A 27,545-nucleotide genomic window follows, 5' to 3' on the forward strand; every position below is an offset into this window, starting at 1 on the left:
CCTTCACACCCCATGAAAGCTTACCAACATTAGGATTGGTTTAACAGATGAGATAACTGTTGTTCCCATGTCAAATTCAGTTTCTTAACACCCTTATTCATGGTCTGGTAGAAGCCACAACATAGAACATCCAGTACCAAATATGAAAATAACTCTGTAAAGGCCTGACCTTTAAAGCATTGCTTGCACTGATGAAGGTCTGCTTGCTCTTTTCTCCAAGGCAGAATGTGGGCATTTAAAGAAGCTGTTAACTGTCAACAGACAATAAGAGCACCTGCATAGCTGAACTCCCTGCGCATGCTGAGGAATAAAGGAAAATCCAAAACAGATACTTTTTTTGTCACCAAACCATCTCCTTATTTACCATAAGCTAAACACCTAAGTAGATAGAGTATTTGGGTAGACTGAGCAACACTCATCCTAACTGTGCTAGGCAACCTTAAAAAGTTGAAAAACATGGATCAATCATTATTTTCTGGTAACAAGCTGCAGTAGCTGGTGCATTGCAAAAACACGAAGGTTGAAATAGAGCATCCACATGTAGAATCCAATATCCCACTGAACAATGAGAAAGCAGGAACAGCAGAACCTTCCTCTTCCCTTCCCAGCAGCATTAACAACCCAGACCACGTGACAGGTACCAAGGAGAACATTAATAGAAATTTTGCGTCAGGCCAGCACGTCTATCCACACGGCCACTCAGTAAAGGCTGATGTGACAATCAAGGGGAGGGGCAGCACACCAGCTGTTCTCAGTTTCTAAACTCACAAGCTTTCCAACACAAGGAAACCCCAGCATAAGTTACTTACAATGTTTCCCCACACCCCCATATGAGACAGTTAATTATCCCTATGTAACCCATACTATCTCTAGTTCAGAAAGGAGTGACACCCAGATTCTCCACGTCATTGGAAGAAAGAACCAAGAGTTTTAAGGGTTTTTTTCTAGACTTTTTAAAGAAAGTTTATCATCTCATCTCTATAACCCTTCGTAAATCACAGTCTTAATGATTCCAACCTTGCTGGCTCTATCCAGAGCATCAGTCTAGCCAGACAGATGCAAATCTTCTCACTGGCATGCCTAACCAGTGTGTTAACCTTAGCCAATCAATGTCGTATCATTTCTTGATGGCTCTTTGATCTTGTAGGCAACAAATTGTCTTTCATCAGTGATGAAAACCAGGGGGTTGTTATTCATGGCATAACAGTCAAACTTGTTCCCCCACAGAGCACTTTAGGGTGGTACACAGCCTGCGTCCACAGCCACAGGGTTTCCAGTCTACAGAATGCTGGCAGTATGCAGCACCGGCTACCCTTTTGGAACGGCCCTCACTGCTGTTTCGGCTGCCCCAGGGCCAGCCTTAGGGACCACCTCGAGCAACCATCTTACCACTGTTACCGACCTCGCAGTTCTTATCTCCCCTCTACTCCTCCCCAACACCACTTACAGTTCCACACTGGGAATTCACCTTACAGATGATGCAATTCACTATTAATATGTGCTTCTGCTCTAGGCCAAGTAAGAGAAACTTTATTCCTATACTGGGATCCCATTTAACTGAAGCCATAGCTCAACCACTGCACCGCACAACGCTGTAGTGCGCCATCAGACAGATGGTGCCAGCAGAGTAACTTCCAAATTCACTGCTGAGCTTAACATTTTCCTCCCTTTAGAGACCAGCTGCAAATCTGGGCAAACAGTCAAGTTTTCCTTATTTCTATTCAAGGATAAACAATCTACAGCAAAGGAGAAAAAGCAAAAGGAATGTTTGGTATCTACTTTTATAATCTATGGTGACACTTAAACTAGTGGGTATGCTGTATGTTTATCATTTGCCATAACAGCATTTTCTAAACAATCACTGAAAATGCTAGGCACCCAGCTTCTTGTCAGATAGGGCAAAGGCTGACGTACAGATGAACTGGTAATAAAGGGATTGGATTTTCAGCTTCAAGCTCTAGAAAAGTATTATCCAGGATGCAAAGACTTTAGACACTCATGAAGGCAGTGGAAGTATTTTGAGCATTTCTGTATCACCCAAGTAAAAGCAGGATATTTAAGCACCTAAATACTTTGAAGAAGTCTACCTCCTAATTTAAACTTGGAAATGCATTATCAGGAATATTTACCATGTCAAGTAGGGACAGGAAACCTCATCAACATACATATACACCTTAGTGTTTGGCCAACCTGTCAGCTTATTCTGAAGTTGTAAGTTACATCCTCAGCTATAGCCACACAGCAGTCTCAATGGATTTTTCAGCTATGTGGCTCCTCCAAAACAAGCAAGTATTATTTTAGGGGACCGATTCCTCCCTGTATATACTCAGGAGGGGTCAAGATCCAACACAGCTGAATGTTACTCAACTCTGAAGCAAAGCTTTAGCAGAGATAGATTGCTACAGCACAGTATCTAGACAGGGAGTAGGGGCAGAATACTGACATTTTGCCTCTTCCACAGAGGGACACCCAGGACTCCGAATGCAACTATCTCTCCCTGCCCTTCATAACAGCCAGGACCAGAAAGGCAGAATATAACAGATGTACCACTGACAGGCAAAATCACCGTCTGTGTACCTGCCGTGCCTCCATAAGGAATGCAGGAGGTTAAGGCCTGCCTGTAGCAGGCCTTAACAGCTAGATTAGGACCTTGTAGCAGGGTCCTGAACAGCTAGAGCTAGACAGCTAGGAGGCAACAGGACACTTGTATTAGAGTGGATTGTGGCACTAGACACAGAGATGGAAGTCCTCTTAAAGAGGGCAAGTCATCTGTAGCATTATTATATTTAACCTGTTACTTTTTGCTAGCCCTAAGAGCACCCCAACAGCACAGTGGGGAGATACCTATAACAATGTGGTAGTCGACTCTGTAGAGAGGTTTCCCAGTGTATTAGAGAAGTGAAGATATTGCCACAGATAGCTGCTTATCTTCCATTCTCCCACACATATAGGCTTAGCAAAATACAAGTTCCTTGAACAGTAGAGCTGAGTAACACACTCGGACAGCAAAGCACCGCTGCACTTCACCTGTGCCCCAGCACTTTCCTCACACAGCCCCCCTGCCACCGTGCTCTCTCCATGACTAGCAGGCCCCGCGGCTTCCGGGCCCCTCCACCGCGGCCGCCATGGCTGGAGCCCTTCGCCCCGCCGCCGGCAAGGCAGACGCCACAGACGCGTACCGCCATTTGCAGCACTTCAACGAGGCACACACTCATCCCCCCCAGCACTTTTTTTGTCAGAGAGCAACAGCAGAGCTCTCCGCACGGCCCCCGCTCCCCGGCAGCCCGCGCCGCCCGGCCCCGCGACCGCTCCCGGGCAACCCCAGGGCCAGCGGAACACCCCACCGCCCCTCAGGAGCGCCAAACCGAAGAGCAAAGGGGAGGCTGTGAGCAGAAAGGCTAGGAAAGAAAGGCGACGGGACCAGGGGGCACGGGAGCGCACCGACGAGGCAGCGCCAGGACTCGCTGCCCGCTACCCAGAGAAGCCGCTTAACAGCCACCACCAGCTGGGCGCGAGACGCCGCCTGCGCGCGCTTCCCGCCCCCACCACCTTCCCTGCTCAGCCCCGCCCCTGCCCGCCTGGCCCCGCCCCTGCCCGCCGGCTCCGACACCGGCCGGCGCATCCCCGCCCCGCCCCCTCCCCGCGCGGAGCCGGCGGCGTCCGCGGTCGCCATGAGAACGGCTCCCGTCACCGGGCCCCGGCGCCGCTGATTGGCAGGAATTGTTCGAGAACGCCGTCGAAGGCGGAAGCGGAAGCCGCACGTGGAGCCGGTGAGTGGTTGCCGCAGTTTCTGGAAACTTCGTCTCATTGTCATATTTAAAGCGGCGGTGCCGGCTCCCCTCCCCTCCCGCCTGCGCACGGAGCTGCCGCGCGCGCGCGGTACCGGGGCCGGCGGCCGCAGCGCCGGGAGCGAGCCGGGGCAGGGCGGGGGCCTCCCCCTGGCGGCGGGGCCATGGCCGTGGTGGGCTTTGACCTGGGCTTCCAGAGCTGCTACATCGCCGTGGCGCGGGCCGGCGGCATCGAGACCGTCGCCAACGAGTACAGCGACCGGTGCACGCCGTGAGTGAGGAGCGCCTTGGGGGGGGGGGGGCGGGGAGGCGCGCAGCCGGGTCCCTCCCGGGCAGGGAGCAGGCAGGAGCCGGTCAATGGCCGGCGGAGGGCCCGCGCTGGAAGCTGATGGAAGCTTCCAGGCGAGTGGGGTGGGGGGGTGTCTGCTGTGTGGGGGCAGCGCGGCCCCCGGCACTCGCCGCCTCCTCACGGGCACCCGAGAGGCTGCTGGGGAGCCCGAGCGGGCGCGGGGGGCAGGTGCACGGCGGCGGGGAGGCGCAGGGCCGGGCGGCGTTCCGCTGTGTGCCCCCCGAGACGGGGCCGGAGCGTGTCCCGCGAGTACTGGCTTGGAAATGGGGGTAGCCCGCGGCGGGGAGGCTTCTCGGCTAATCGTGCGCCAGGCTGGGGAGGCTTCTCGGCTAGTGGTGCGGCAGGCTGGGAAAGCCGGCGGTTGCGTGGGGAACCCCCGTCGGGGCAGCTTGGGGATAACACACACACACACGCGCTCTCTCTGCGGTCGGGTGAGCTCTGCAACTGCGCCAGAACAGTTCTCCTTCAGTCTGGGGTCAGGTATAGAAAGCCTCAGGCTCGAAGCAGGAGTTGTGAAGTTCCGAACACAGGTAGGATTTAGTCCGGATGTGAGCTCTTAATTCTGATCATCGTGTTGAACTGTTTGGATAAACCGTTGTGAGAAGTCCCGGATTCGAGCCAAGGCTTTAAGGTGGATAAGAGTCTTATTGTAGTGTTTTACCACAAGCTGGAAGAATGGCACTTCAACAGAAAGCCTTCGGTGTTTTATTTGCAATTGTAGAAAACGTATCCATGATAGTCCTCGGTCGCGTTTACTGTTAGCACTGAGTTAATTAGCCTGTTGTTCTTTTCAGATCTGTGGTTTCGTTTGGATCCAAAAACAGAGCTATTGGCGTCTCGGCTAAAAACCAGGTATGTCGTTTCCTGGCACTTGTGCATAACGGTAAAATCGGCCAGTGCAAAGTGTTCAAGTACCAGTGGGTGTAAAGCGAGTTGGCTCACTGTAGTTAGAACCAAACAACTTCATTTTTCTTGTCAAGCCTTTTATTTTAGAAATGCTGCACTATGCTGCTATGCTTCCTTCAGAGAAATGCAGGATGTTTTTGCTAGAATGTTACTGCTCTCTCTTTTATTAATGGTAATATTTTCTAGTTGAACATGTTCCTTTTCTGACAACTTAAGGTCATCGGGTCTCTTTTCCTAATGGAAAGCAGGAATGTATGTAGGATTTTCCTTGCACTTGAAGGAAAACATTTTAAATGCTGTGTATACCTTCTTAAAATTAGATGCAAAGGGAGAGTCTTGGCTCAGATTCTTAAAGCTATTTAGGTACCTTACTACCTTTGTTTTCTCACTGAAAGGTAAATGCCTGTGTTTTTGAAGGTGTAAGTCCTTAGGTTGTTTTTTGGTTGAGGTGCTCTGAAAGATTGACTGTTTTCTTCATTAAAGTAGTATTTTCAATTTAAAAGGAGAGCTTAATTCTGACAAATCTTAGAATAACTAAATGTCATGGTTAAATAAATCCTCAGGTATTGCATTGTAGGCTGTTATGTAACTGCTGCTGGTGGAGACCAAGCGTGCAGCCTCCGTCGGCCTCTCTCGGGGAGTAAAAGGGCTGCAGCGGGCTTCCACAGAGAGAGCACTAAAGGAGAGTTTTTTCCCCCACTGTAATAGCTCTGCTCTTAATTTTCAACAGCCAAGGAAATATGAATAGGTTACATGTGCACAAGCACACATACACTTTCAGTTACAAGTTAACATTTGGAGCAATAAAGTAAATACATGTTTGTTTTTTCCTTAAATTTCATTTTAGCATTGCTTTTGTTTATTTGAATGCTTCCACAGTTTCAAGTCAGAAACTAGTATGAGTCATTAGTGTGCAGAAATGAATTGTTATTCAAAACAGCAAGTGATCCGAATCCTTTGTACTCTTGAGTGTGTTTCAATATTGTTAGATTATTCCAGTAAATGCTGTTGAAAATGTGAAGTAGATTCTGTCTTTCAAATTGCATTTAAAAGCATGTATTTGCAGTGATGAACACCTGTGAGTTCAGTTGCCTTCAGATGCCTGTAAGATGTTTCTATATTGAGTCTTTCATGCTTGGTTGTCCTAGCAGTTGAAACCAAATGTTTTTGCCAGAAGAAAAGAATGTGATACTTAAAACGATAAAAGATTTCAGAGCATTTCTTTCTTTTGCTATAAGCGGTCCAGTTTGGCTGACCACCTGAGATGTAAATCATGTGTCTTTTGCAAATGTAGAAGTTTCCTGACAGGGACAACTGAGAGTTATATTTTCAGTCTCCTAGGGTGTAGTAGCTACTTAAATCAAGGAGTAAAATGATCCCTTTCATTTGAATGAGTTTCTTAGTTTAAAAAAACCAACCAAACAAAACCAAACAAAAATCCCCACCAAAAAAACACAAAACAAGAGGGGAAAAAAAACAAAACCGTCTTTGACTGGTGACTTCAACAATGTGATTTTGTGTGAGAGAGCTCATAATACTCGAAGGTTCTCTTTTTCATGTTTGAGGAGCTGCTATTGGAGTGAATTTTTAGAGAATTTCTGTTTCCTTTAAGTAAGTCTGGTAGCATTGGAGATCAGAGCAGTATAGTTAACAGACTATAATTCTCAGCTTTCTTAATTGTGACTAAGCAGGAAGATATTAAAACATGCTACAGACCTAATGGTGTACAATTACTCTAAAAATATCTTAAGATTGTTCTCTTAGAAAAGGCTCTGAGCTTAATTCTAAATTAGGCTATAAAAGCTACCAGAATGTTTGTGCTTCTCTGCCCACTGCACGGTAATTATTTTTGCTTCTACGTTCTTCAGCAATACAGCTGTCGATTACGTAGTATTCAAGTATTCTGAAGTTACGGCTATACAAATAAATGAAACCATGCTCAGAAACAATCTTGGATGCAGGAACCTAAATACGCTATTGCATTAAAGCACTGGAATAGTTCCTGGCATGTTTTTTGGCCTGTACTAACTCATGCTCTTACTAATAATTGCTGAGCGCTCTTCGGCAATTGGAATAAACCAGGGATGATTCCCAATAGAGAATTTGGGTCTGACATCTTTCTGTCCACACACAGCTTTCTGAAAGTTACTGTTTAATAGTATGGGTATGGCCTGCTTCTCTGTCAGGGAGCTTTTCTGATGGAGAATTGTCATAGTTGCATAGTTTTCTAAATAAGATGTAGCTCAAATTCTTCAATTCCATGACGGAAAATTTTGCATGCAATAAGAAACTGGTGCTTTCCTTTGAGGGTAGTGAATGCTAGAAATCTTCCTCGTTATGCTTGTCATTTGAGTTATTATCATGCAATCTGGTGCCTGCCTAAATCTATTCTGGAGAGAACAACACACTTTTAGTTTCTCTCCAGTAGAATAGGATTCATTCTACTCTGACGTACTTGCAGTATCTCTTTTAGGCCGGTCTAGTCTAATTTCTGTTCTGCATTGCATTCCTGGTAAAGAATGGTTCTCTAGGTCAGTTGGTTCTGTGGGGAGCTTGCACTGTAGTTTAGCATGTACTTTAATTACCAAGAAAGGGTCTCATGTTTCTTACTGTTGTCTATGCACTGTATCCTTCTTTGGTCTGGTGCAAGAATCTGAGTGACTGCTAGGTGAACTTGAACAGGGAAATGATGTGGTTTGGAAGTAGCTCACGGGGGAAAAAAGTAAGTATTTAAATGTATGGGGAGACTTGCCAGCTTGAAACTTAGTCACTGTGAAAACAGTTGTTTGCAGTTAATGTAAAGGGTTTTAAACTGAACAGCTAGAGGTGAGGTGGCTGGGATTGGAGTGCCAGTTTACAGGCTTTGCAAGTTCTTGTGAGGCTGGCTCTTATCTTTAATTGTTTGAATTCTGTCTAAATTAAGTGACTAAAGTAGTAGGCACTATAGATGTGTTATTGGTCACTTGATTGCTTTGAGGTTTTAGAGATACTTGTATAATCCTTATAATACTTAATATATAATGGTATGTAAGTATCTATGTCTCTGACTCATAATCTTCTGTAGTAATGTGACAGATGTGACGAGTGAGCAGTTGTCTTTGAACTTGACTGATGCTTGAGGGCATACAGAGCAGCACTGAACATTGCAGGTTGATTAAGAGTGGATTTCTAAATATCTGTATTTCTTTACAGCAAATTACTCATGCCCACAACACAGTATCTAACTTCAAGAGATTCCATGGCCGTGCATTTAATGATCCTTTTGTTCAGAAGGAAAAAGAAAAGTTGAGCTATGATTTGGTTCCTATGAAGAATGGTGGAGTTGGAGTAAAGGTAAATTTGCAGTGTATCTTTTCAGGTTTTATAGCTAAATTTAAGAGTTTACATTTCAGCACCTAATCATGAAAATACGGGTTTCATTTAATTACTCGAAAGGTTTTCTTTAACCTTTCTCTTAAAGAAGAGCTCTTGTATGAATAGACAGCTTCATCTTTAAATAGTAGATGTTAACTATCAAATTAAGGTTCGTTTGTGAGTAATTGCTGAAATGTGAGCTTTCCTCTTGGTAAATTGCACATCCAGCTCAAACATCCTGGCAGAAAAACTGCGAAGATAATTATGAGGTCGTATGGTTTTCTTTCAAAGTATTAACCTTTCTGTTGCTCTTGTGTGGAATGCATTGCAACAGTCTAATTACATGGTTACAAATTCCTTATAAAGTAGTAGGAACTCTTCTTTAGAATAATTGCTATATATGAGTGACAAGTTTGTCTTTAGTGGACTGCCTGGTGTAAGTTACTTGCAACAGATGTTCAAAACCAGCTTGTACCGCATTGCAAGTTTGACTCTTGCTTAGATTTCAAGGAGTTTGCTGATACAATGTCAGCTTTTCCTAGAATAGGTATCAATTATTGATAAAACAATAATGTCATATTCATTTACAGAAGTATATAAAAATATTGATAATGAAGCCTTGCTGACATAACAGATGATGATGCTTCACTAATGAAGACCCTGGCTTAGGGCTGTGCGTTTAAGACTGGGATGTTTAGAGAACAATTTTTCTATTAAAACTGAGATGCTTAATTTTTGCCCAGTTTGGACTGATGTGAATAAAAGGCAAGTGCTGTTTTCAAGAATCAATTGTAACGTGTTCCTTCACTTCATCATTGCCATTTATTCTATTACACAGAAAAATGGTGATTCAAGAATAATTTCTTGGTAAGGGAGCAACAAATAAACTTTTTGCTGAGCTTCATCTTAAGCTTTTAGTTGTTTTATGTGCATAGGTGAACTGTTGTTGTGCAGTTCGTCCTTTCAGAGACTCTTCACATGTTTGAGCAGAAGGATAAAAATGTCAGGGGAAAATAGCACGTAATTCTGAACTTCTTTGCAGTTGGCAGTGGTTTGAAAATTGATGGCTATTTTTACTTTTTTGGCATAATACTGTATGACCATGTCTAGCTTTAGTCACATTTTAGACTTGTGTCACTTTAAATCACTTCCTAGTCATTTCCTTCATCTATAGAGTTCATATGGTTCTTGATGTTTTAAGTCTGTGAAAATAGAATTATTGCTTCTGTAGACAGTCAACTGGGAAATTACACTGTAAAGTGAAGTTCTATAATGAAATAATTAAGCATGTCATGATTAATAGAGTATTAGTCAGCAGTGTATCAAAAACCATTAAATGTAAGTCATTTTTCCTCCAGTTGAAATAATGGAATTTTTACCTATTTCTTCTATCCAGGTCATGTACATGGATGAGGAGCATATCTTCAGTGTGGAACAGATTTCAGCTATGTTATTGACTAAATTAAAGGAGACTGCAGAGAGTAACCTGAAAAAGCCAGTAACAGACTGTGTTATTTCTGTAAGTAATTGTAGTGCACAGGAACATTATGTCTTTTAACTTCAGCTATTGAGGGCATTTTGCTTCTATTCGTGTAGAGTGAAAAAGAACACTGCATAAGCACTTACAAAGGAATTAATCCTAACTAGCTTTAGAGCTTTTGGCTTAAAGAAATCCCAGGGCCGCTTCCGTATTCCAGGCCCTGACCCACTTCATGAACTCATTCTCTTGAAGATATCTGAACTTTCGGACCCAGAACATTTCTGAGATCCAGGTATATACCCTTCTGCTGCATCTTGTTTCCATGACTAAGCACACTAATTACTCATTAAAGACACCTTTGTTTATCAAAGTTTGCCCTCTGGTAGCTGAAGACTTTATTTGCTGTCCTGTTCATGTTCATCTCAGTAAGTTAATTTTTTTTTAATTTATGCACAGAAAATGACCTCAGATAAAGAACAGTCATTCCATTGCAAAGCCTGAGTATAAAATAACATCTGCCTCTGTTCTCAGTGACTCCTTGAACAAGTCTGTCTCATGTTGCATCTAGGAATATTTAGTTCTGTTATTATTAGAAGAGTTTGTTCTCCAGTTGATACCTGGAAAGTTAGTGTCTTCTAATGATGTAGTTTCTGTCCCTCATGACATCAGAGGTCACTGTCCAACGCCAGTACTAGAGATCTGTAGCAAATTTTCAACAACATATTCCTTCAGAATCTCTTACCACTTCTTGCCCAAAGTAATTTTGGCCAAACCAGATTCTCTTCATTTGTTATCCCTTATTTCTTTGCATCTCTCATCTGTAATATTGCTGTACTTCTTTTTTTCATCTTTACTTTCTTGGATAGGAATACATCTACTAATTCTCTTTAAGGTTATTCCATGTCTCTTTCTCCATAATAACCAGTTTTATATTTTGCACCAGTAATTAAGGTTCCTAGCATTTGTATACAAATAACTAATTTGTTTCTTGCTAGTGTGTGCTCATGTAAACTAGCTGATGCTCCTTTAATTCCATCCCAGCTTGACTGAATAGAATATTTGAAGTCTCTGTTGAGTACAGTAGTTGCATGTTAAAAGACTTGCAGTGAGCAAGTGTATTCCTCAGAGGAGGAATAGATACAATTTTTAAATGAATACTTTCAAATAAACAGTGTGATGTCTCATTTTCAGGAAGTAACTTCCCATTCTCACCTACTTTCTTCAGGTTCCATCATTTTTCACAGATGCTGAAAGGAGGTCCCTTCTGGATGCAGCTCAGATTGTTGGCTTAAATTGTCTTAGATTAATGAATGACATGACAGCAGGTAAGTGGGGTAAAATACCAGTCTCTGCAAATGAAAGGCATGATAGAGGGTGCATTTAGTTACTCTAAGAAACAGGGCTGACTTGAATAATCAGACATGAGACATAAATGTTCTAAAAACTTGTTGCTCTTCTCTTGATTTACCGTCTTTCATTTTAATGTCGTCTCTGTGAAGGGGTAGAAAAGATGACGCTTTAGTGATTGTTATCTCCATGAGTACTTATTTAGGAGTTGCTACATGTGCCTGGACTACATGTCCATTTAGTTTACTGTCCAGATTTCATGGAAGAAACCTTATGATGCACAGTTGCGGGATTTAGGCACTCTTAAAGGAAGTTCCTTGATTAAGCGTCGACGCTTAGTGATTTCCAAGGCTTTTGTCAGTATAATTGTGGTTTTAAAATACACACACACACACAGAAAAAAGGCAATTAATCTCCTTTGCTAATCTGTTCGGAACTCTAAAAACACATTGGCAGAACCAAGAGTTTATTTGGTCTTTCTTAAAACAAGGATTCTTACTCTGTCTTCTTACATTTTTCTGTTTGCATTTGGTGGGAGAGCATTTGTTCCATGTTTTTAAATGGCATAATAACTAGTACTTGTTTCCTGGGGGAAGGGTTGGGAAGTAGAGGTCTGTACCAGAAGACAATTCCTTTTCTGCTCCCACTGCCCACATTAGTTAGATAAGTAGGGAAGAGTTTACTTTGGGAGAATGTTCCATGTGAGCATTTTTGGTGCACACCAGCTGGATTCATGCTTTTGAGTTTCATATTTTATTTTAATTTTTTTAAGGAGTAAAGCAATCTTAAATATGCAGTGATGGAGTGGTATCTTAAAATGTTTTTCCAGAATCAGTTTTAGATGAGTATCTACATGGTAATGTATAGGATTTCTAGTAAACACAGTCGTTTAATCAGTATTACGATCTTTACATTGAACACTATGTATTTGCAGCTAATGAAGAGCAAATCTGACCGTACTGTCATTGCAGAAGCCATAGGTGTGTGTTTCTGTCATCTAGCTTTAGCTTAATTCTTTGTTTATATAGCAGAGTACTACAGAGAACATGTGGTAGTGTGGATTCTTGAGCTGGGTGTGGACCCCACAGTAGGTACATTTTCTCCCATGTGTCTGGATTCCTCTGAGTTACAAGGCTTGTACATCTCTACGGTGACTGTGGAGAGAGGAGGAGGAAGGACAAATATCCAACCCTCTATTTTTAACCTTCAAATTCCATTTCCAAAACGTTTATGAAGAAACTTTGTATCCATAAAGGAAAAAATGTTAGTGTTTTTCAACCTTAGCAGTCAAAAAAGAGTACCTTTCCAACCCCTTTCTGTATTGAAGCAGAAGTAATCCTTCACGCCCGATTCAGAGATGACCTCTCATGATGGGACCAACTAAAGGCCTTGCCAAAAAAGGCATTGTTACTTCCTTTTTGTTTGTTTGGCAGAACACGTCAGCCCAGTCTTTGGCCGTGCAAGAACCTTGAGATCTTTTCAGGACTTTTTAGCAAGGATCTCTAGAAGCTTTGCCATTGGTATGAACAGTCCCCAGAAAAGCAGATAGCTCTTTCATCCCCTTAGCACCACCAGCAGCCTTGCTTTACTGTGTAGCACACAGCATTTCTAATTTTCTTTCTTTACCTTGCAGGGCTAATGAGTACTATCCAAGTTTTTCTAATATTTTAAATGTAAGAATCTTTGATTATGTGTTTGGGGAAGGGGTCCTGAGGTATAGTAGGGCAGGTAGTTGTTTTTGTGGTGGTGGTGGTGTGGGTTTTCTTGGGTTTGTTTTGTTTTGTTTTTTTTTAAACGAAAGGCAACTTCTGCTGTGATTTATCAAGTTTTGTTCATAAACTTATTTTTAGCTTGGAAACAAGGGCAATGTGTTCAGTCTGCTCAGAAATACAAATGTTATGTGAATGAAGAGAGCAATACACAATTTCAATCAAATCTAGATCTCAAGGATATAACAGATACGTTTTGTGAAATAGAGTTTCTGTTTTTAATTAACCACCTCTTAATGACTGCTTGTGGGAGGGATTAATGAGTGCTGGTATTGGGTTTTTATAGACCCCCAAAAAATCCACACAGATGAGAATGTGCACCAACTACAGGGGAACTTTATTAGACACCAGAATCCATAAATCTCAAGTCTCTGATCAGTGGGAAACTTGGCTGTCCTTGTTCCAGATGGTCTGGAACTACTGCTTTTGATGTGAGAGAGGGAGGAGTTGGTGTCCATTTCTCCTCAAGTGAGAGGATGTCAGTGTGACTATAAAACACTGCTCTTCAGAGCACATATTCCTGGCCTTTCTTACCACCTTCTCTAATGCTCTAATTCTCTTTGCCTGATAATCTATCTAGTATCCTGGCTGTTATCTTCATCTTGAGATTTTTTTTTTTTGTCATACGCAAATGTACATTCTTGCACATTCTATCTCCTGCCAAAATCTCAGCCTTTCCTATGTAACCGTGTAGCCAAGACTCTCTAGGGTTTTATTTATCTTCATTTACTGCATCAGCCTCCTGCCTAGCTTTGACACCGCTATCCATCTGGAATGAATGCTGCTGCAAAACTGTGTTCTGTCCTTTGACTTCATTATCCTGTGTTTACATGCCCCACTGGCTTCTGTTTTACACTTTTGATGCACTTCACAAACTGTCCCTGCCTGATATTCTGTATAGACTGAGGTTCTTCCCTCTTGCAGCCTCTGCTGATGGTTTATACCATTCTCAGACAAAACCTTCATGCCTGGGAGATACTCCTTGTAAATACAAAACTGGGTTTGGGTTTTGTTGTAAAGATGCTCTGTGTTTTTTGATTACTATGCAAAGCAAAAAAGGGAGTTGTTAATAAATGGATCAAAGTAGAAAACCCCCAAACAAGGTTGTTGCTTCTTAGTTTTGCATGCTTAAACACTTAGTGTATACAGAACTGAGGAAGGATGTTTTGCTTCTGAGATCGTACAACATATATTAATGGAATAAAGCTTCCATGTAGGTAAGGCCTTGCATAGGTGTATGTCTGGATTTGTCTTGCTGCTCTTGATCCTGTAGCTTAATATTCACGGGGATGTGATGGCATGCAATAGGAGGCTCACTAGAGATTGCATTGATAATATCTGACACTTGTTTTGCAGTGGCTCTGAATTACGGAATTTATAAACAAGACCTTCCAGCTCCTGAAGAGAAGCCACGGATAGTTGTGTTTGTTGATATGGGACATTCTGCATTTCAAGTATCAGCCTGTGCATTTAACAAGAGTAAACTAAAGGTAGTAAGAGTAAATGAAAATAAAAGGGTTGGAGACGTTAGAATCAAATAGCCTGTAAACCTGTCTCATTTTTAAAATTCTGAAATAATTTAATGTATGGGAAGTGGCAACGAGTCAAAAGGTCAAGACTTTTATCAGTGTCCTTCATTTCATTAGGATGATTTCAAATAGAGGCTGTGAATTCCTTGCAATATACCAATGTGAGATATACAATACAGCTGCTATCATTTAGTGTGTTTTATCTAAATGGATGTGTGTATGGATTAAAATTGTGAATGCTTAGGATTGTCACCTAGTTACTTAGTCTTACTTCCACTGTCAAAGTGAAGAGCAATTTTTGGCTGATATGATTGATTGAGGTATTTAAGCCTGTGCATTGGAAGATAGGCTGACTTGCCAGCAACCATTTTGAAGCAAAGGCTTGCTGATATTGGAAGACTGCTATTCCATTTGACTTGTGTAAGACTAATTGTGTTCTTTCAAACCAGGTACTTGGCGTAGCATTTGACCCTTTCCTAGGTGGAAGAAACTTTGATGGAAAGCTAGTGGATTACTTCTCTGCAGAAATAAAAGCAAAGTACAAACTGGATCCAAAAGCAAAAGTTCGAGCTCTTCTTCGTTTGTATCAGGAATGTGAGAAGCTGAAGAAGCTAATGAGCTCAAATAGCACAGATATTCCCCTAAATATTGAGTGTTTCATGAATGATACTGATGTATCTGGGAAAATGAACAGGTGAGTTCTACACAAGACAGGCAGTTGCTTTGGTGGCCATATTTAAGTGCTTCTTTCCATGTTTGAAAGAAACTTACTGTGCTAAAATTAAGCGCAAGTGCAGAATAGCTGTGGCATTTTTGTAATGCTAGAATAACTAAGACTGTGAAATGTAACATTCAGCTACCTGAGGAATGTTTCAGTGTAATAACGTATGCATAAGAAGCTGGGATTCTTTTTGTAGAATGACACATTCTTAAAACCATGGATTGATGCATGCAAACCAGACCCCGGAGGGGTTGGCTGCTTATTTAGGCCTCCTGAGTATTTTAGGTAACCTGAATCCCATACTGCTCTTAAGATAGCAACAACTGAAGCTTTGTTCCTTTATTTCTGTTCTTGTTGTACTGTGGATATTGGCAGAGAAATGGAGGACAGAAATGATGCTTATGGAGGATGACTTGATTATGGCCTGAGTGTAAATAGAGTCTCTGCATGTCTGTCTCTTGCACACACTCACAGGCACAACTTAATTTGTAGTCGCTGTTAGTCCTGTAACTACTGCCAAGAGAGTGGTGGGTTGTTTTTTTCTTCCCTCCAGTATTTAGGCAACAGTTTTTCATTGTAAAGGAAGTATCAGGGTTTTCTGTATTCTTATCTGTAACCTCTGCTGAGAGCAAATATATAGCACCTGCCCAAACAATACCTTTATCTTATTTAACTACATTGATAGCAGCATAGGAAAATCTGTAAGCAGCTGTTCATGTACTGCCTTGTCTATGGTTGTCACTTCAGCCTACCCACAGGGTTTTAGCTTTAAGTCTCTTTGCAGTGTAGTTGACAGACCTGGTCAGCATTGGTTTGGAAACAAGAATACCAGGAAATCTTAGTGGTGGGACAGGCATTCTTTGGTTAATTCCATTTTTTTCCTTAGGTCACAATTTGAAGAATTGTGTGCTGACTTGCTGCAAAGGATAGAGATGCCTCTGCTTTCATTAATGGAACAAACACAACTGAAAGTGGAAGATGTAGCTGCTGTAGAGATTGTGGGGGGAGCAACCCGTATTCCTGCTGTCAAAGAGAGGATTGCTAAATTCTTTGGCAAAGATGTCAGTACAACACTGAATGCAGATGAAGCCATAGCTAGGGGCTGTGCTCTGCAGGTATAGTACTGGCAACACTTGATAAACTTAAAACATTTATTGAGAGCACTTTTTTTAAGAATTAGCCAAGCAGTTATGAGAAATGGCAGAAGTGGTCCATTTTAAAGCACACAAGGGAACATACATGTTCACTGGGTCTTTTTATGGGCCTATGCTGTTTAAAAAGTCCAGAGTACTCCTCTGTGGTGCAGTACTTCACTGAAAGTGCTGATGCTGGGTGTATTCTGTAAGCAGTCCACTCTTTTCTTCAAAAGAACAGGATAAAGGGATCTTTAATGCAAAAAAACTTAAGTTGCTGTCAAGCTGAGGGAAGAGATATTTTTAATCAACAAAGTGCATGAGAAGTATCTGTGGAGAGCCCAAAACACTGCAAGTTTGCATTTTCTGGTATCCAGCTTTCCATCAATGTGAAATAGATTTTTATTCTACCTCCCCCCCCCTTTTTACAGTTTCCAACTAGTGAACTATATTTTACAAGGAAACCACTCATTCTGCTTTCTTCCTTTTCTCCTTTACTTAATCTCTTACTTCACCCTCTCTTTGACTTGTTTCTTTACCCCATCTCACTAATTGCTTTCCATCACTAGCAATCAGTTGTCTCCAGGGAAAGAAGCAGGACCTGTAAGATAAGCACCACTTCTTTTAGGACTAAGTAATGCAGCACTTCCATTCTTTACAGTCCTGGTATTCGTTTAGACTGTTACCTTTTTCACAAGCTATGGCAAGAATAAGGCCAAAAGTCCTGCTAACCCAAAGGGTGAAAACACTTCTGCATGAGACTTCTGTTTTATTATACTCCATTGAAATCAAGCAATTTGCCTACCTCTGTTTTAGTAAAGTCAACACAGCTCTCTTGTTTAAAGATGTTTAGCTGTCTTGGGTGGGTGGAGCAGAGCAGTTAACCAACTTTAATGCATGTCTGTTTCTTGTTTAGTGTGCAATTCTTTCTCCAGCTTTTAAAGTGAGAGAATTCTCTGTGACAGATGCTACACCATTCCCAATATCTCTGTTGTGGAACACAGAAGCAGAAGACACTGAAGGGTAGGTAGCTCAAACTACAGTTCTGTGAAGCTTTTGGCCTTCATAATTCAAGGATAATGTTCTTGGTTGCATTTAAATTAGGATCTTGGCATTCTGATGCAGAAAACTCGTAGGCCATGTACCAGAGATGGTTGACAGTGGACAAGGTGAAAAGGCATGCATTGAAATTTTAACCACAACTCCTCATATGTTAAAAAATAAAGATTTAAAAAAAAAAAACATGATTGAATGAGCTACCAACCAATATCTTGTATTGCGTTGCCCTTATCTGGTTGACAGGTTTTGGAATACAAAATAAACTAGAACTGCTGGATCCTGATCCCACTTTCCTTTCTGGCTTTTTTAACTCAAGATGTTCCTAACACCAATCTGGATTCTTGTTTTAGTAGGAACATTATGCACTATGTAAATATTATGAGCTTACGTGGATGCTATTTGGCTGAAAACAGAAGCAAGGATTTAACTCTTAAAGTTTTGTAAGAGAAAGTTCTTGCAATTGCAGTGTCTTAAGACTCTGACCTCTCTGCTATTAACTATGCCATGCCTGTGGGGAATGCAGTTGCTGTCTAGGACGTAAAGAGGTCTGAGTTTAACTTTTGGGAAGTTTAGACTTCTACAGGGACCTCTTCATGCCTTTCTCATATTCTTTGTAATTCAGCCTTCTCTTTTTTGTCTGTCTTCTGTGGAGGTGCAGAACCTAATTTTTCTGTCACATGCTTCTGAGAGCAACCTGTGGGTTCACATTCTAGGTGAAGCTCTTATTTTCTCACATTTAGGTTATTAGATGAGATCCTTCCATAGTTAGGAGACAAAACTTAGATGGAAGTTAGAATCAGACTGGCATAATAGCGGACAGACCCTAGAGGAAGAACATAAAATAAAGCTGGTTGTCTTTCTGTCATATCAAGGAATGAATAATAATCTGGTGTCAGGGTTCTCAACTGAGCCACAGAAAGTAAATGAGTAAGGAGTTAACAGGGCTATAATTAGCCTTTTGAGACTAACTGAGGAAGGGTGCAAATTATGATTTAAATTATGCTATTCCAGGCTCAGAATAATGTCTTTGCAGGAAACAAATTTTGGAGGTCTGCTGATAGTCTGTCACTGAATTGCTACCTACATCTAAACTTATTTGCTTCTGAGACTCAAAATTGGTGGAATAGGACAATTTTCCCATTACAGTACACAACAGTGTTTTTTTTTTTCCCCTTACAGTACAGTAGTGAAGTACCTTTCTTGGAATTGTTCAGAAGGGTAAATGTGTCAAAACATGGTGATGTTTCTCTGAAGAGTTCTGACCCTAGATCAAAGCCTTTCAGCTCAAGTACTCTGCTAAAAGTGATATTTTTCTCTTAATTATAGGGTTCATGAGGTGTTCAGCAGAAATCATGCAGCACCTTTCTCCAAGGTTCTTACGTTCTATAGGAAAGGTCCATTTGAGTTAGAAGCTTTTTATTCTGATCCTAATGGAGTCCCATATCCCGAGTCAAAAATTGGTAAGTAATTGTCTTGGAAATGGTGTTGTCTCGCACTATTTGGTCTTAAATTAGTTCTGTAACTCTGTTGTGTTACAGTATGGTTATATGACATATATGTAGGTTTTTGTGTCTGGAGGACTCAATTTTCAATTATCCCATTCCATAGGTAACTGAATCTGGATTTTTTAATTTTTCTAGCTTCTAAAGTTGCCTCAGTCCAATGAAGAAATGAAGGGAAACTATAGCTGAATGCCCAGGACTAGAATGGGGCTATCACTGCAGAAGATAACTTTTAAACTTTTTTAATCTTCTTTTCTGCTTTTCACTAAAGCAAGCTAGGAATACTTGAAAAATCTCCTGCATATAAAAAACTTAAACACATCTTGAGTAACTAGTTGTTTTTTTCCTATACTTTCTGGGTTTGACATAATGCTGAATAAGTTTTAATCAAAGCAGCCTGAAATAGTGGCAGCTACAAGACTACAGTATTGATTTAAATTGTCTAGGTAACATTTATAAGCAGCACTCTCATCATTTTTGACAAATTACAACGTTGACAGTGTTGACACTTAGAAAGAGTTTACAGGTGTGGTTAGAAAAAGATCGTGATGGTAGACAGGCCAATTAATTGCTCTTGAGTTCTAAGTTCAATTAAATGTTGTATGTTTGTATGTAAAATTAATATAAAGCTATTACTAGTTGTCAAGTAATTGCTTTGTTTTGTTAGAAAGCTCAACTTGTTTTTCAGAGTGGTAGAATAAATGACAAATCTTGGTTAAGTATTTGACAACACAGCTGTCCTGTTGGTTAAAAATGCACTTAAAATACAGCATCACCAGAATTGTAGTGTTAACAATAAGCTTTATAAATATTCTTACAATGGGTGGGAGAATATATAGGGCAAAAACATCTCCATCTGATTTACCAATATTTCATCTGACACCTAGTGCACTACGAAGTTACCAAAAACTATTATCCTAACAGAAAACATGAGTTATTTTCTCTACTTCAAAGCAAATTATGTGGTGGTTTCACTGAGAGTCACAAAGTTCAAATACCATATGCCTTAGAAACCAGCACAATATTCTGTACTTACAGAAACAGCTTCATGTTAACTCTTACCATAAAGACTGATAGTGGGATTTGTGAGTGTTCAATTTATATGGCTTTAACAAACGAGAAGATATTTAACTTCTGTTTTGCAAACTGGTGAGAACAGAACTGAAAATCAGACTGGTTTCAGCTCACTCGCTGATTAACTCTTCACTCAGAACAGAATTAGTAGTAGTTGTAGTGGGTGAGTCAGTAGTTCTGATGCGACTACCAAAAGGGAGGACAGGTCATAACCCCAGTATTACAGGATTTACAAGGGAGGGGGGAATTACAGTCTTTAGCCTGTAAAGTGAGCAGGTAAAAGCTTGTATGCATGTGGTTTGGATGTATTGATGACGGAATGGTGTGTGTGAGCATGTATATATCCAGCCTGTGATGAAATCAGTGAACTTGTACTTTGCAGCTATACAATTATCGTAATTTCCAGGTCACTGTTTTGGTGATACACATATAACCATGTACTAGGCAGGAAAAAGATGTCTGCTCTTAATGTCAAGGAGATCTGATTCTTCATAAACTGTTAAACTAGTTGTTTGTCTGTTACTTGAAACAAGCATTGTGAAACTAAGAATTACAGGAGTTACAAAACAATTACATTCTGCCCTAGAGTAAAAGGTAATGGTGGACTTACATGGATGTTAGAAGCTGAAAAGAACACTTCTAGAAATACTGTTTCTATGTTGGGCAGCAACTTGTATTAAAAAGACGTACCACTTAACATTGGCATTAGACTAAATCTTTGTGTAGTTTTCTTTCATCCCACTATAGCATCACAGATAGCATGTAAGGGGGAGTGAGCTTTTGCTTTTTTAATTTTCTCTATAATACTAGTGGCAGGAGAACCTACCCTAGATGATGAAAATAAACATTCTCCCTTTTGATTTGTAAGGTAAAGTTGGCTGAAAAGCAGCATGCTTTTTGGTTTTTGTAGTATTCTTTTCATTTTGGGGACCACAAGATCAGCACAGAGGCTTCATCAAATATTTAGAAAGTGTGTCCTCTATGAAAGACAGAGGTGTTTTCCTGGCTCTGTAATATTACCTATTTAGTTCCACTGTGTGAGTATTGATTCTTTTGTTTTTAGGTAGGTATGTTATCCAGAATGTGGCAGCCCAGAAAGATGGAGAGAAGTCTAAAGTCAAAGTGAAAGTCCGTGTCAATACTCATGGCATTTTCAGTGTGTCCACTGCGTCCATGGTAGAACCAGTTAAAAATGAAGAGAGTGAAGATGTCGGTGTTGAGACTGAAGTGGAATCTCAGGACCAGAGGCCTATTGAAAACTCAAGTGATGTAAGTTGGCCTTTCTTGTGCGTGAATGTCCTTACTGATGAAAGCGTGTTCTGCTGTTACATACTCTGAAAGAAAAATACCTTCTTCTAAGGAAGCAAAATGAGGTTAATTGAGATGTGCATAGCTGTCAGGAAATACAATGTCTTTATAAGAACAGGAGAAAATTAGTGCTATCTTGAAAGTGTGTGGACTTGAAAATCAGTTATTGGACAAAGTGCCAAAGAGCAGCAGGTGGGTTGCTTGAGGGTGGGGTTGCTTGCAGCTGCCATTGTTATCAGAGTGTTCCAAATAGGAAAACTTGGTTTGGATTACTAGTCATCTATGCTTTCTGTGTTAAAAGGATTTGTGTGTAATCCTTTGTAGTAATAAAGTTTGGAAACTTTTTGTGGAAGGGAAAGCTGGGCTGTTTTCTACAGCGTTGAAGGGGAGGGGAATGCTGGGGAATAATGCAGCATTGTTATGGTGTACTTCATGTTTTAATAGTTTTCTGAGGGGGGAAAAAAAACCTTAAAAGCTGTAACTCAATAAATTAAAAGCAACTTTTTGGAAGAGAAAGTGGTAGCATGTGCACACACGCAGACGAGCATTATGCTGCAAGCCTGGCACTGGTAGCATTTTCACCAAGTCCTTCTGAACTGGCACCTAGTCTGTATCTCCGTTAGTTAAAGCGTGTGTGTTTCTGCATGTGCGCAGAATGCTTTGTAGGGCACTTTGTACAGTACGTGCGTCAGAAGTGAAGTGCCCTATAACTTTTATTAAATACAAGTGCACATGCCTTCTACATCCTTTGTGCCTGGGCTTTCATTTCAGAAAAATATCCAGCAAGAGAACAGTGAGGCTGGAACACAGTCCCAGGTACAAACTGATGGTCAGCAAACGTCACAGTCTCCCCCTTCATCAGAACCTCCCTCTGAAGAAAACAAAATCCCAGATGTCAAAGTGAGTGATCCTTTAACTCTATTGAAAATGTTGTGCTATATATGGGGACTTCTAAAATGGTATCATATTCCAGGAAAAAGTAAGGAACTTGGTGCTCGGAACCTTTTTCATTTTTACACCTTTTCTATTGTGAAAAATAATGTATATATCTTGTGATGATTTTCATACAGTTTGCAAAAGAATTCCTGCAAGAAGTCTCACTCTGCCACTTCCCTGTCTCTATGCAGTGTTGTACAGCTAATTCGTTTAACAGCTGTTAGAGACCAAGCTTATTAGGCCTGCTGACACAAGTTGGGATCAGGAATTCCTAAACCTAAGAGGAAATAATCTATGGGAAAAACAGGCCTGCATGATATTGCTAGTAGTTTGCTCTTTCGTCTGTGATGAAAGATGAAAAAGGTTTTGGGTTAAAATCTGGTCACTGTCAGCATCACCAGTGAAGTGCTAAGCTACAGATGGGCACTTCTGGAACACCTGCAAATACACCGTATATCTGAGAAACGTTCTTCCTGTAGCTCAGTACTTACTGTCCATGAAATAGACTGTAAGCAGACTAGGATAGGAGGTGGAATCCCTGAAGGGGAAGTGCCTCACAAGTATATTTTGGAGATTCTGAACGAACAGAGAAAATCTCTGCATGTTCTTCCTGTGAATGTTTCTTTTTCATCATAGTGCTACTTCATCAGAAGGAAGTCAGGAAAATTATCTTATTCTTCTTTTCTCCAACTCAGACAAATGAGAAGAAAGGTGATCAGCCCCCAGAAGCTAAAAAACCCAAGATAAAAGTGAAGAACGTGGAACTACCTATTGAAGCTAACTTGGTTTGGCAGTTAGGAAAAGATCTCCTCAATATGTATATTGAAACAGAGGTGAGTTAGAGTGTGGTTTAGACTGCTTTCTTGATTGCAGTTATTAACCATTCACCTGCTTTTTAAGGCAACCTCTGATCTTTTACTGTAACCCTGGAGTGTGGACTCAGATAATTTACAGTGAGCTAATACACAGTCCAACTTTAACACATAACTGACAAATGTTAATCAGAAAGATTGAAATGTTGTTTATAGTGATAGTATCAGAGCAGTGATCCATGGAATGATATCACAGATTGGTTCAAGCTTTTGTAATCTAGAGAACTGCATCCCATTTCTTCAGGTGAGTCCACTGCGTAGCAATGAGAATTCCAGCAGTTATGTGAGCAAAGGCCTCTGGGAGATTACTGTGTTTTACAGGAGCTGTGTTTTGTAGAATGCTGTTTGAACATGGGCATTTTTAAATTAAAATATTTTCTGTGATTATACAGGGTAAGATGATTATGCAAGACAAACTGGAAAAAGAAAGAAATGATGCAAAGAATGCAGTGGAGGAATATGTGTATGAGTTCAGGGACAAGTTGTCTGGACCATATGAAAAGTTTGTTTGTGAAAAGGTAGGTTATGGTTTCAGGAGCTTCTCTGAAAGTACTGATACCTATTTTGTATTCCTTGGTGAAGCTTTCTCATAGCTGTCCTGGAAATAGGTGAAAACTGTAACTTATTTGAATGATGGCTAGGACTGATCCAGAATTAGGTTCAGGCTTAGCAAATAGTACATATCCCTGAAAATAAATTTTGTCACAAATGGAATAAAGTTTTGTTTCCAAATAAAGCTGGTGACTAGAAGGGGAAGCTGTGTTGCTGGAGTTATAACCAAAAACATGAATTAAAGCTGCACCCCAAGCATTGGCCTAACGGGGGACAAAAGGCTATAAACGCTGCCTATGTTGTAGATGTGTGTGTTTCCCAGTTCAGAAGCTGGTGTGGTTTAATTGACTCAATTAAGCAAAAGTTGCAGTAGAAATGTAACTTATGTAGGAGGCCAAGAATTAATGTATATATTTACCAAATTAGTGTATATATTTACCAGTGTCCTGTTACTGCGAGACACACACAGTCAATTGGTGCATATTTTGTTGTTTGACGTGTTGACTTGTATTGATACATAGGATCTGCAGGGATTCTCTGCACTCCTAACGGAGACAGAAGGCTGGCTGTATGAAGAGGGTGAGGATGAAGCTAAGCAGGTGTATGTAGACAAATTAGAGGATTTAAAGGTAGGTCTGTTAGTATGCCCAAATTGCAAAATTTCCAAAATATCGCACAAAACAATGTTAATGAATCACATAACGCATAGGAATTGCTTTTTCTAGAAATTAGGTACTCCAATTGAAATGCGCTATCAAGAAGCAGAAGAACGACCAAAGCTGTTAGAAGAACTGGGACACAGGCTCCAGTATTATACTACAATAGTTGGGGAATTCAGGAATAAAGTAAGTGGCCTCAAAGTACCTTTCTTTTACCACATAGTGTTTCACTGAGGCTCACCAGCTGGCAGAGGCTTCAAATTCACTTTCAGATGAGCTGCAATCTACTGTTATATAGGTCACAAATTTAACACCGCAAATGTTTCCCAGTACTCAAAAAATCTTGCATAGTGCGTCATATCTTCAGTTGCTTGATACTTCTGGATGTTTTCAGGCCAAAAAGGACATTCTTATAAAGAGTGAGGGTTAAACTGTGGTCTGATTCTTGACCTTTTAACAGCTAATCTGACATTTTTAGAAGTGTGGTCTTCCAGTTCTTTTGGGAACAAGAATTGTGCCATGGTGAGAAGCATTAGTGTAAAAGCTACTCAGGATAAACTAAAACATCTAGCTTTTTTATTATATATAGGTGTTTGGGGGGTTTTTTTGCCATTGATATTTGCAGATTACTTTCTTAATAAGTATTCCTGGCTTTTGAAAATTTCCTTCTTGGGTTTCAGCTTAATGAGTTTTAATAGGGCAACTCACAACACTCAAGCTAATTCCGTTTGAGATTGAGACTTGTGTCAGAAACAATTATGTCATCACAGCTATAGATACAAAATCGCCGTTATTAAGTCCTTCAGTAGTACTATACAGTCTTGAAATAACTAGCATCATTGAAAATAGTACATTTAGGACTTGAGTCCATATTTAGAATTCTTAACTAAAATCATAGGTTGTGTTGTGGGTAGGTCCTTCTCCTGATACCAGTTAACTGTGTAACTATGGCATTGTAGGGAATGCTCCTAAAGTTGAACAATTGATCCTTTCCCTTTCTGTGTACAGCAGAATCGCGCTGTCTAAACTACCTTGGGTCCATGTAAATAAGACTCTCCAGGAGGGAGGGAATGGTTTTTTTATTAACCCTGTTAAGAATGTTATATTTTATTGTGTGACCTGTTTGTGAAGCCTCTATTCCCTCTGTGAACTAGGTTTCTTGTTTGATTATTGGACAAAGGCAGCTTTATTTTGACATCTATATTTCTTGTTGTCTCTTGCTGTAACAGATCTGGCTTGTTGACAACTTCTATTTATTTTGAAAATCAGTAAAGATTATACATTGTAAATAATTGGGATAGTCTTGTTGGCATAACTTGATGACAGTAAACTTAACATTAACTAATACAAAACGTTTGTATTTGGACAGGATGAGAAATACATCCATATCGATGAAATGGAAATGATGAAAGTAGAGAAGTGTGTTAGTGAAGTGGTAGAGTGGATGAATAATGCTGTGAGTGCACAGGCTAAGAAGAGCTTAGATCAGGATCCGGCTGTGCATTCAAGTGAAATTAAGACAAAGCTACAGGTAAGTACCATAAGAAACTAATTTTAGAGGCTGGTGCTAAAGCTAGACTGATATGTCCCCTTCCCTCTCCCCCAGTTTCATCTTGTTGCTCCAGTGTTCTTAAAGGGCAGTTAGAAAGTATGGACAGAAGGAGATGCAGTAGAAAGCAGAGGAGCTATACTATACTGTATACAATTCTGTGGAGCTTATGGACGTTTTATGTCTTTCAGTCATCTTAAAAACTCAGGTTGTTTTTCAGTGTTACTGGTAGTAAATAGTCTTGAAAAAAATCCACGTGAAATCCAGAATATTAAGTTGAAGAACTTTGCCCACAAAACTTCAGAAAGTACACCAGTTAATTTATTTCAGGGTACAATAAGTACTTGTCAGTTTGGACTCAGGAAACAAATTCAGAAGCATGCTTCAAACAGTCTTTTGGGCACAGAACTCTTCACACTAGTGAAGCTGGTGGGTCCTTAATATATATTCTGACCACATGTTTTCCCTTTCTTTTAGGAGTTAAACAATGTCTGTGAGCCTGTTGTGACACAACCAAAACCAAAAGTTGACTCTCCTAAGGAAGAAAACCCATTAAATGAACAGAGTGATTATAAAACTGAAGATGTGGGAGAAGATGACAAAAATTCTGAAATGCCTCAGCAAAATGGCGAATGTCATCCAAGTGATCAAAACACCATTAGCATGGACTTAGACTAAACCACTGCACTTGCAGCAAGTTATTTCATCCCATGACAGAAGATATTTTTGCTGTCGTATGTGATGGGGGGTGGGAATGCATTGTTTTGGGAACTATTTATATTTTTTTCTTAAGACTTGTCTGGGATATGTTGTGCTATGGGAGGAAGAATAGTAGTAGTGTTGGTCATGACTATCCTAAAAGGAAAATTGCCTTGGTAACTTTCAGATTCCTGTGGAATTGTGAGTTCATACTAAGCTTCTGTGCAGTATTTAACCATTTGCATCACTAAAGATGAAAAGAAGCCCTTGCTCTGAAATATACTGCTCCTTCAAAAGGTTATAATCGAAACCTTCGTAGGCATTTGTAGATGCCAAGGTAGTTTTCTTTCGTCTGGACATCTACTTGGGTATGTCAATAAAAAGCCAGTGTCTGTCCCGTTCATAAGGACTTTCCAGAAGAAATCCTTCTGTTCTAAGGTTTTTGATTATTGCAGTCCAAAGCACTTATCAGATAAGATGGTGAAATGTGTTAGTAGCATGCAGAAACGCTTACGTTTCATCTCTTGCTAAACAATACATTTTTCATGTGGGGTACATAAAATGAAGGAAATGCTAATTCTGTTAGTGTTATTGTGAAGCTTTTTAATGAGCTTTAAAATAAAGTTCATTTTACTGGTATCTCCTGACTTGTTGGGTTCAGCTGTTTTCAGTACTTCTGGTGTAAGTGTTGCCCTTCTCACAGTTTGTGACAGGCCATTGCTTTGTGTTCCTGTGCATGAGAGTCAAAAAGGCTTAAAACTCTCACACTTAGAACGGTTGTGCAGTGAGTTGAAAGTAACTCAGCTGCTTAATGAGTTATGCCTCTTTCTTTTCTTTGCCCCAAGGGCTGTACACACCTGAAAGAACCTGGAAGCTTTGCAGATGTTAAGGCATAGGACAAAATTTGTAACACGCAGAACCTTATAGCTTAGAGACAATAATCTGCACTTCAGAATAAA

At 40.5% G+C, this 27,545-nt stretch overlaps 1 protein-coding gene across 1 annotated transcript; it reads left to right on the forward strand.

Moving 5' to 3' along the window:
* The first annotated feature begins 3,776 nt into the window (after positions 1 to 3,776).
* HSPH1 (heat shock protein family H (Hsp110) member 1) lies at positions 3,777 to 27,225 on the forward strand. Its single transcript, XM_072850396.1, has 18 exons — positions 3,777 to 4,059; positions 4,932 to 4,989; positions 8,236 to 8,376; positions 9,794 to 9,916; positions 11,103 to 11,202; positions 14,350 to 14,483; positions 14,972 to 15,216; positions 16,130 to 16,358; positions 17,293 to 17,399; positions 18,762 to 18,895; positions 21,075 to 21,280; positions 22,091 to 22,219; positions 22,951 to 23,088; positions 23,520 to 23,645; positions 24,201 to 24,308; positions 24,405 to 24,524; positions 25,708 to 25,869; positions 26,365 to 27,225. Exons 1-18 carry the CDS (start codon positions 3,953 to 3,955, stop codon positions 26,563 to 26,565), a joined length of 2,568 nt encoding a protein of 855 aa, XP_072706497.1. The 5' UTR covers positions 3,777 to 3,952; the 3' UTR covers positions 26,566 to 27,225.
* Positions 27,226 to 27,545: the final 320 nt, after the last annotated feature.

This window comes from Ciconia boyciana, chromosome 1 (assembly GCF_034638445.1).
Source record: "Ciconia boyciana chromosome 1, ASM3463844v1, whole genome shotgun sequence".
Lineage (NCBI taxonomy): Eukaryota > Metazoa > Chordata > Aves > Ciconiiformes > Ciconiidae > Ciconia > Ciconia boyciana.

Coding starts and splice junctions, on each gene's coding strand:
- HSPH1 (XM_072850396.1), top strand. CDS start 3,953: ATGGCCGTGGTGGGCTTTGACCTGGGCTTCCAGAGCTGCTACATCGCC. Junction 22,220..22,950: donor ACAAAATCCCAGATGTCAAA/GTGAGTGATCCT, acceptor TCTCCAACTCAG/ACAAATGAGAAGAAAGGTGA. Junction 25,870..26,364: donor AAATTAAGACAAAGCTACAG/GTAAGTACCATA, acceptor CCTTTCTTTTAG/GAGTTAAACAATGTCTGTGA.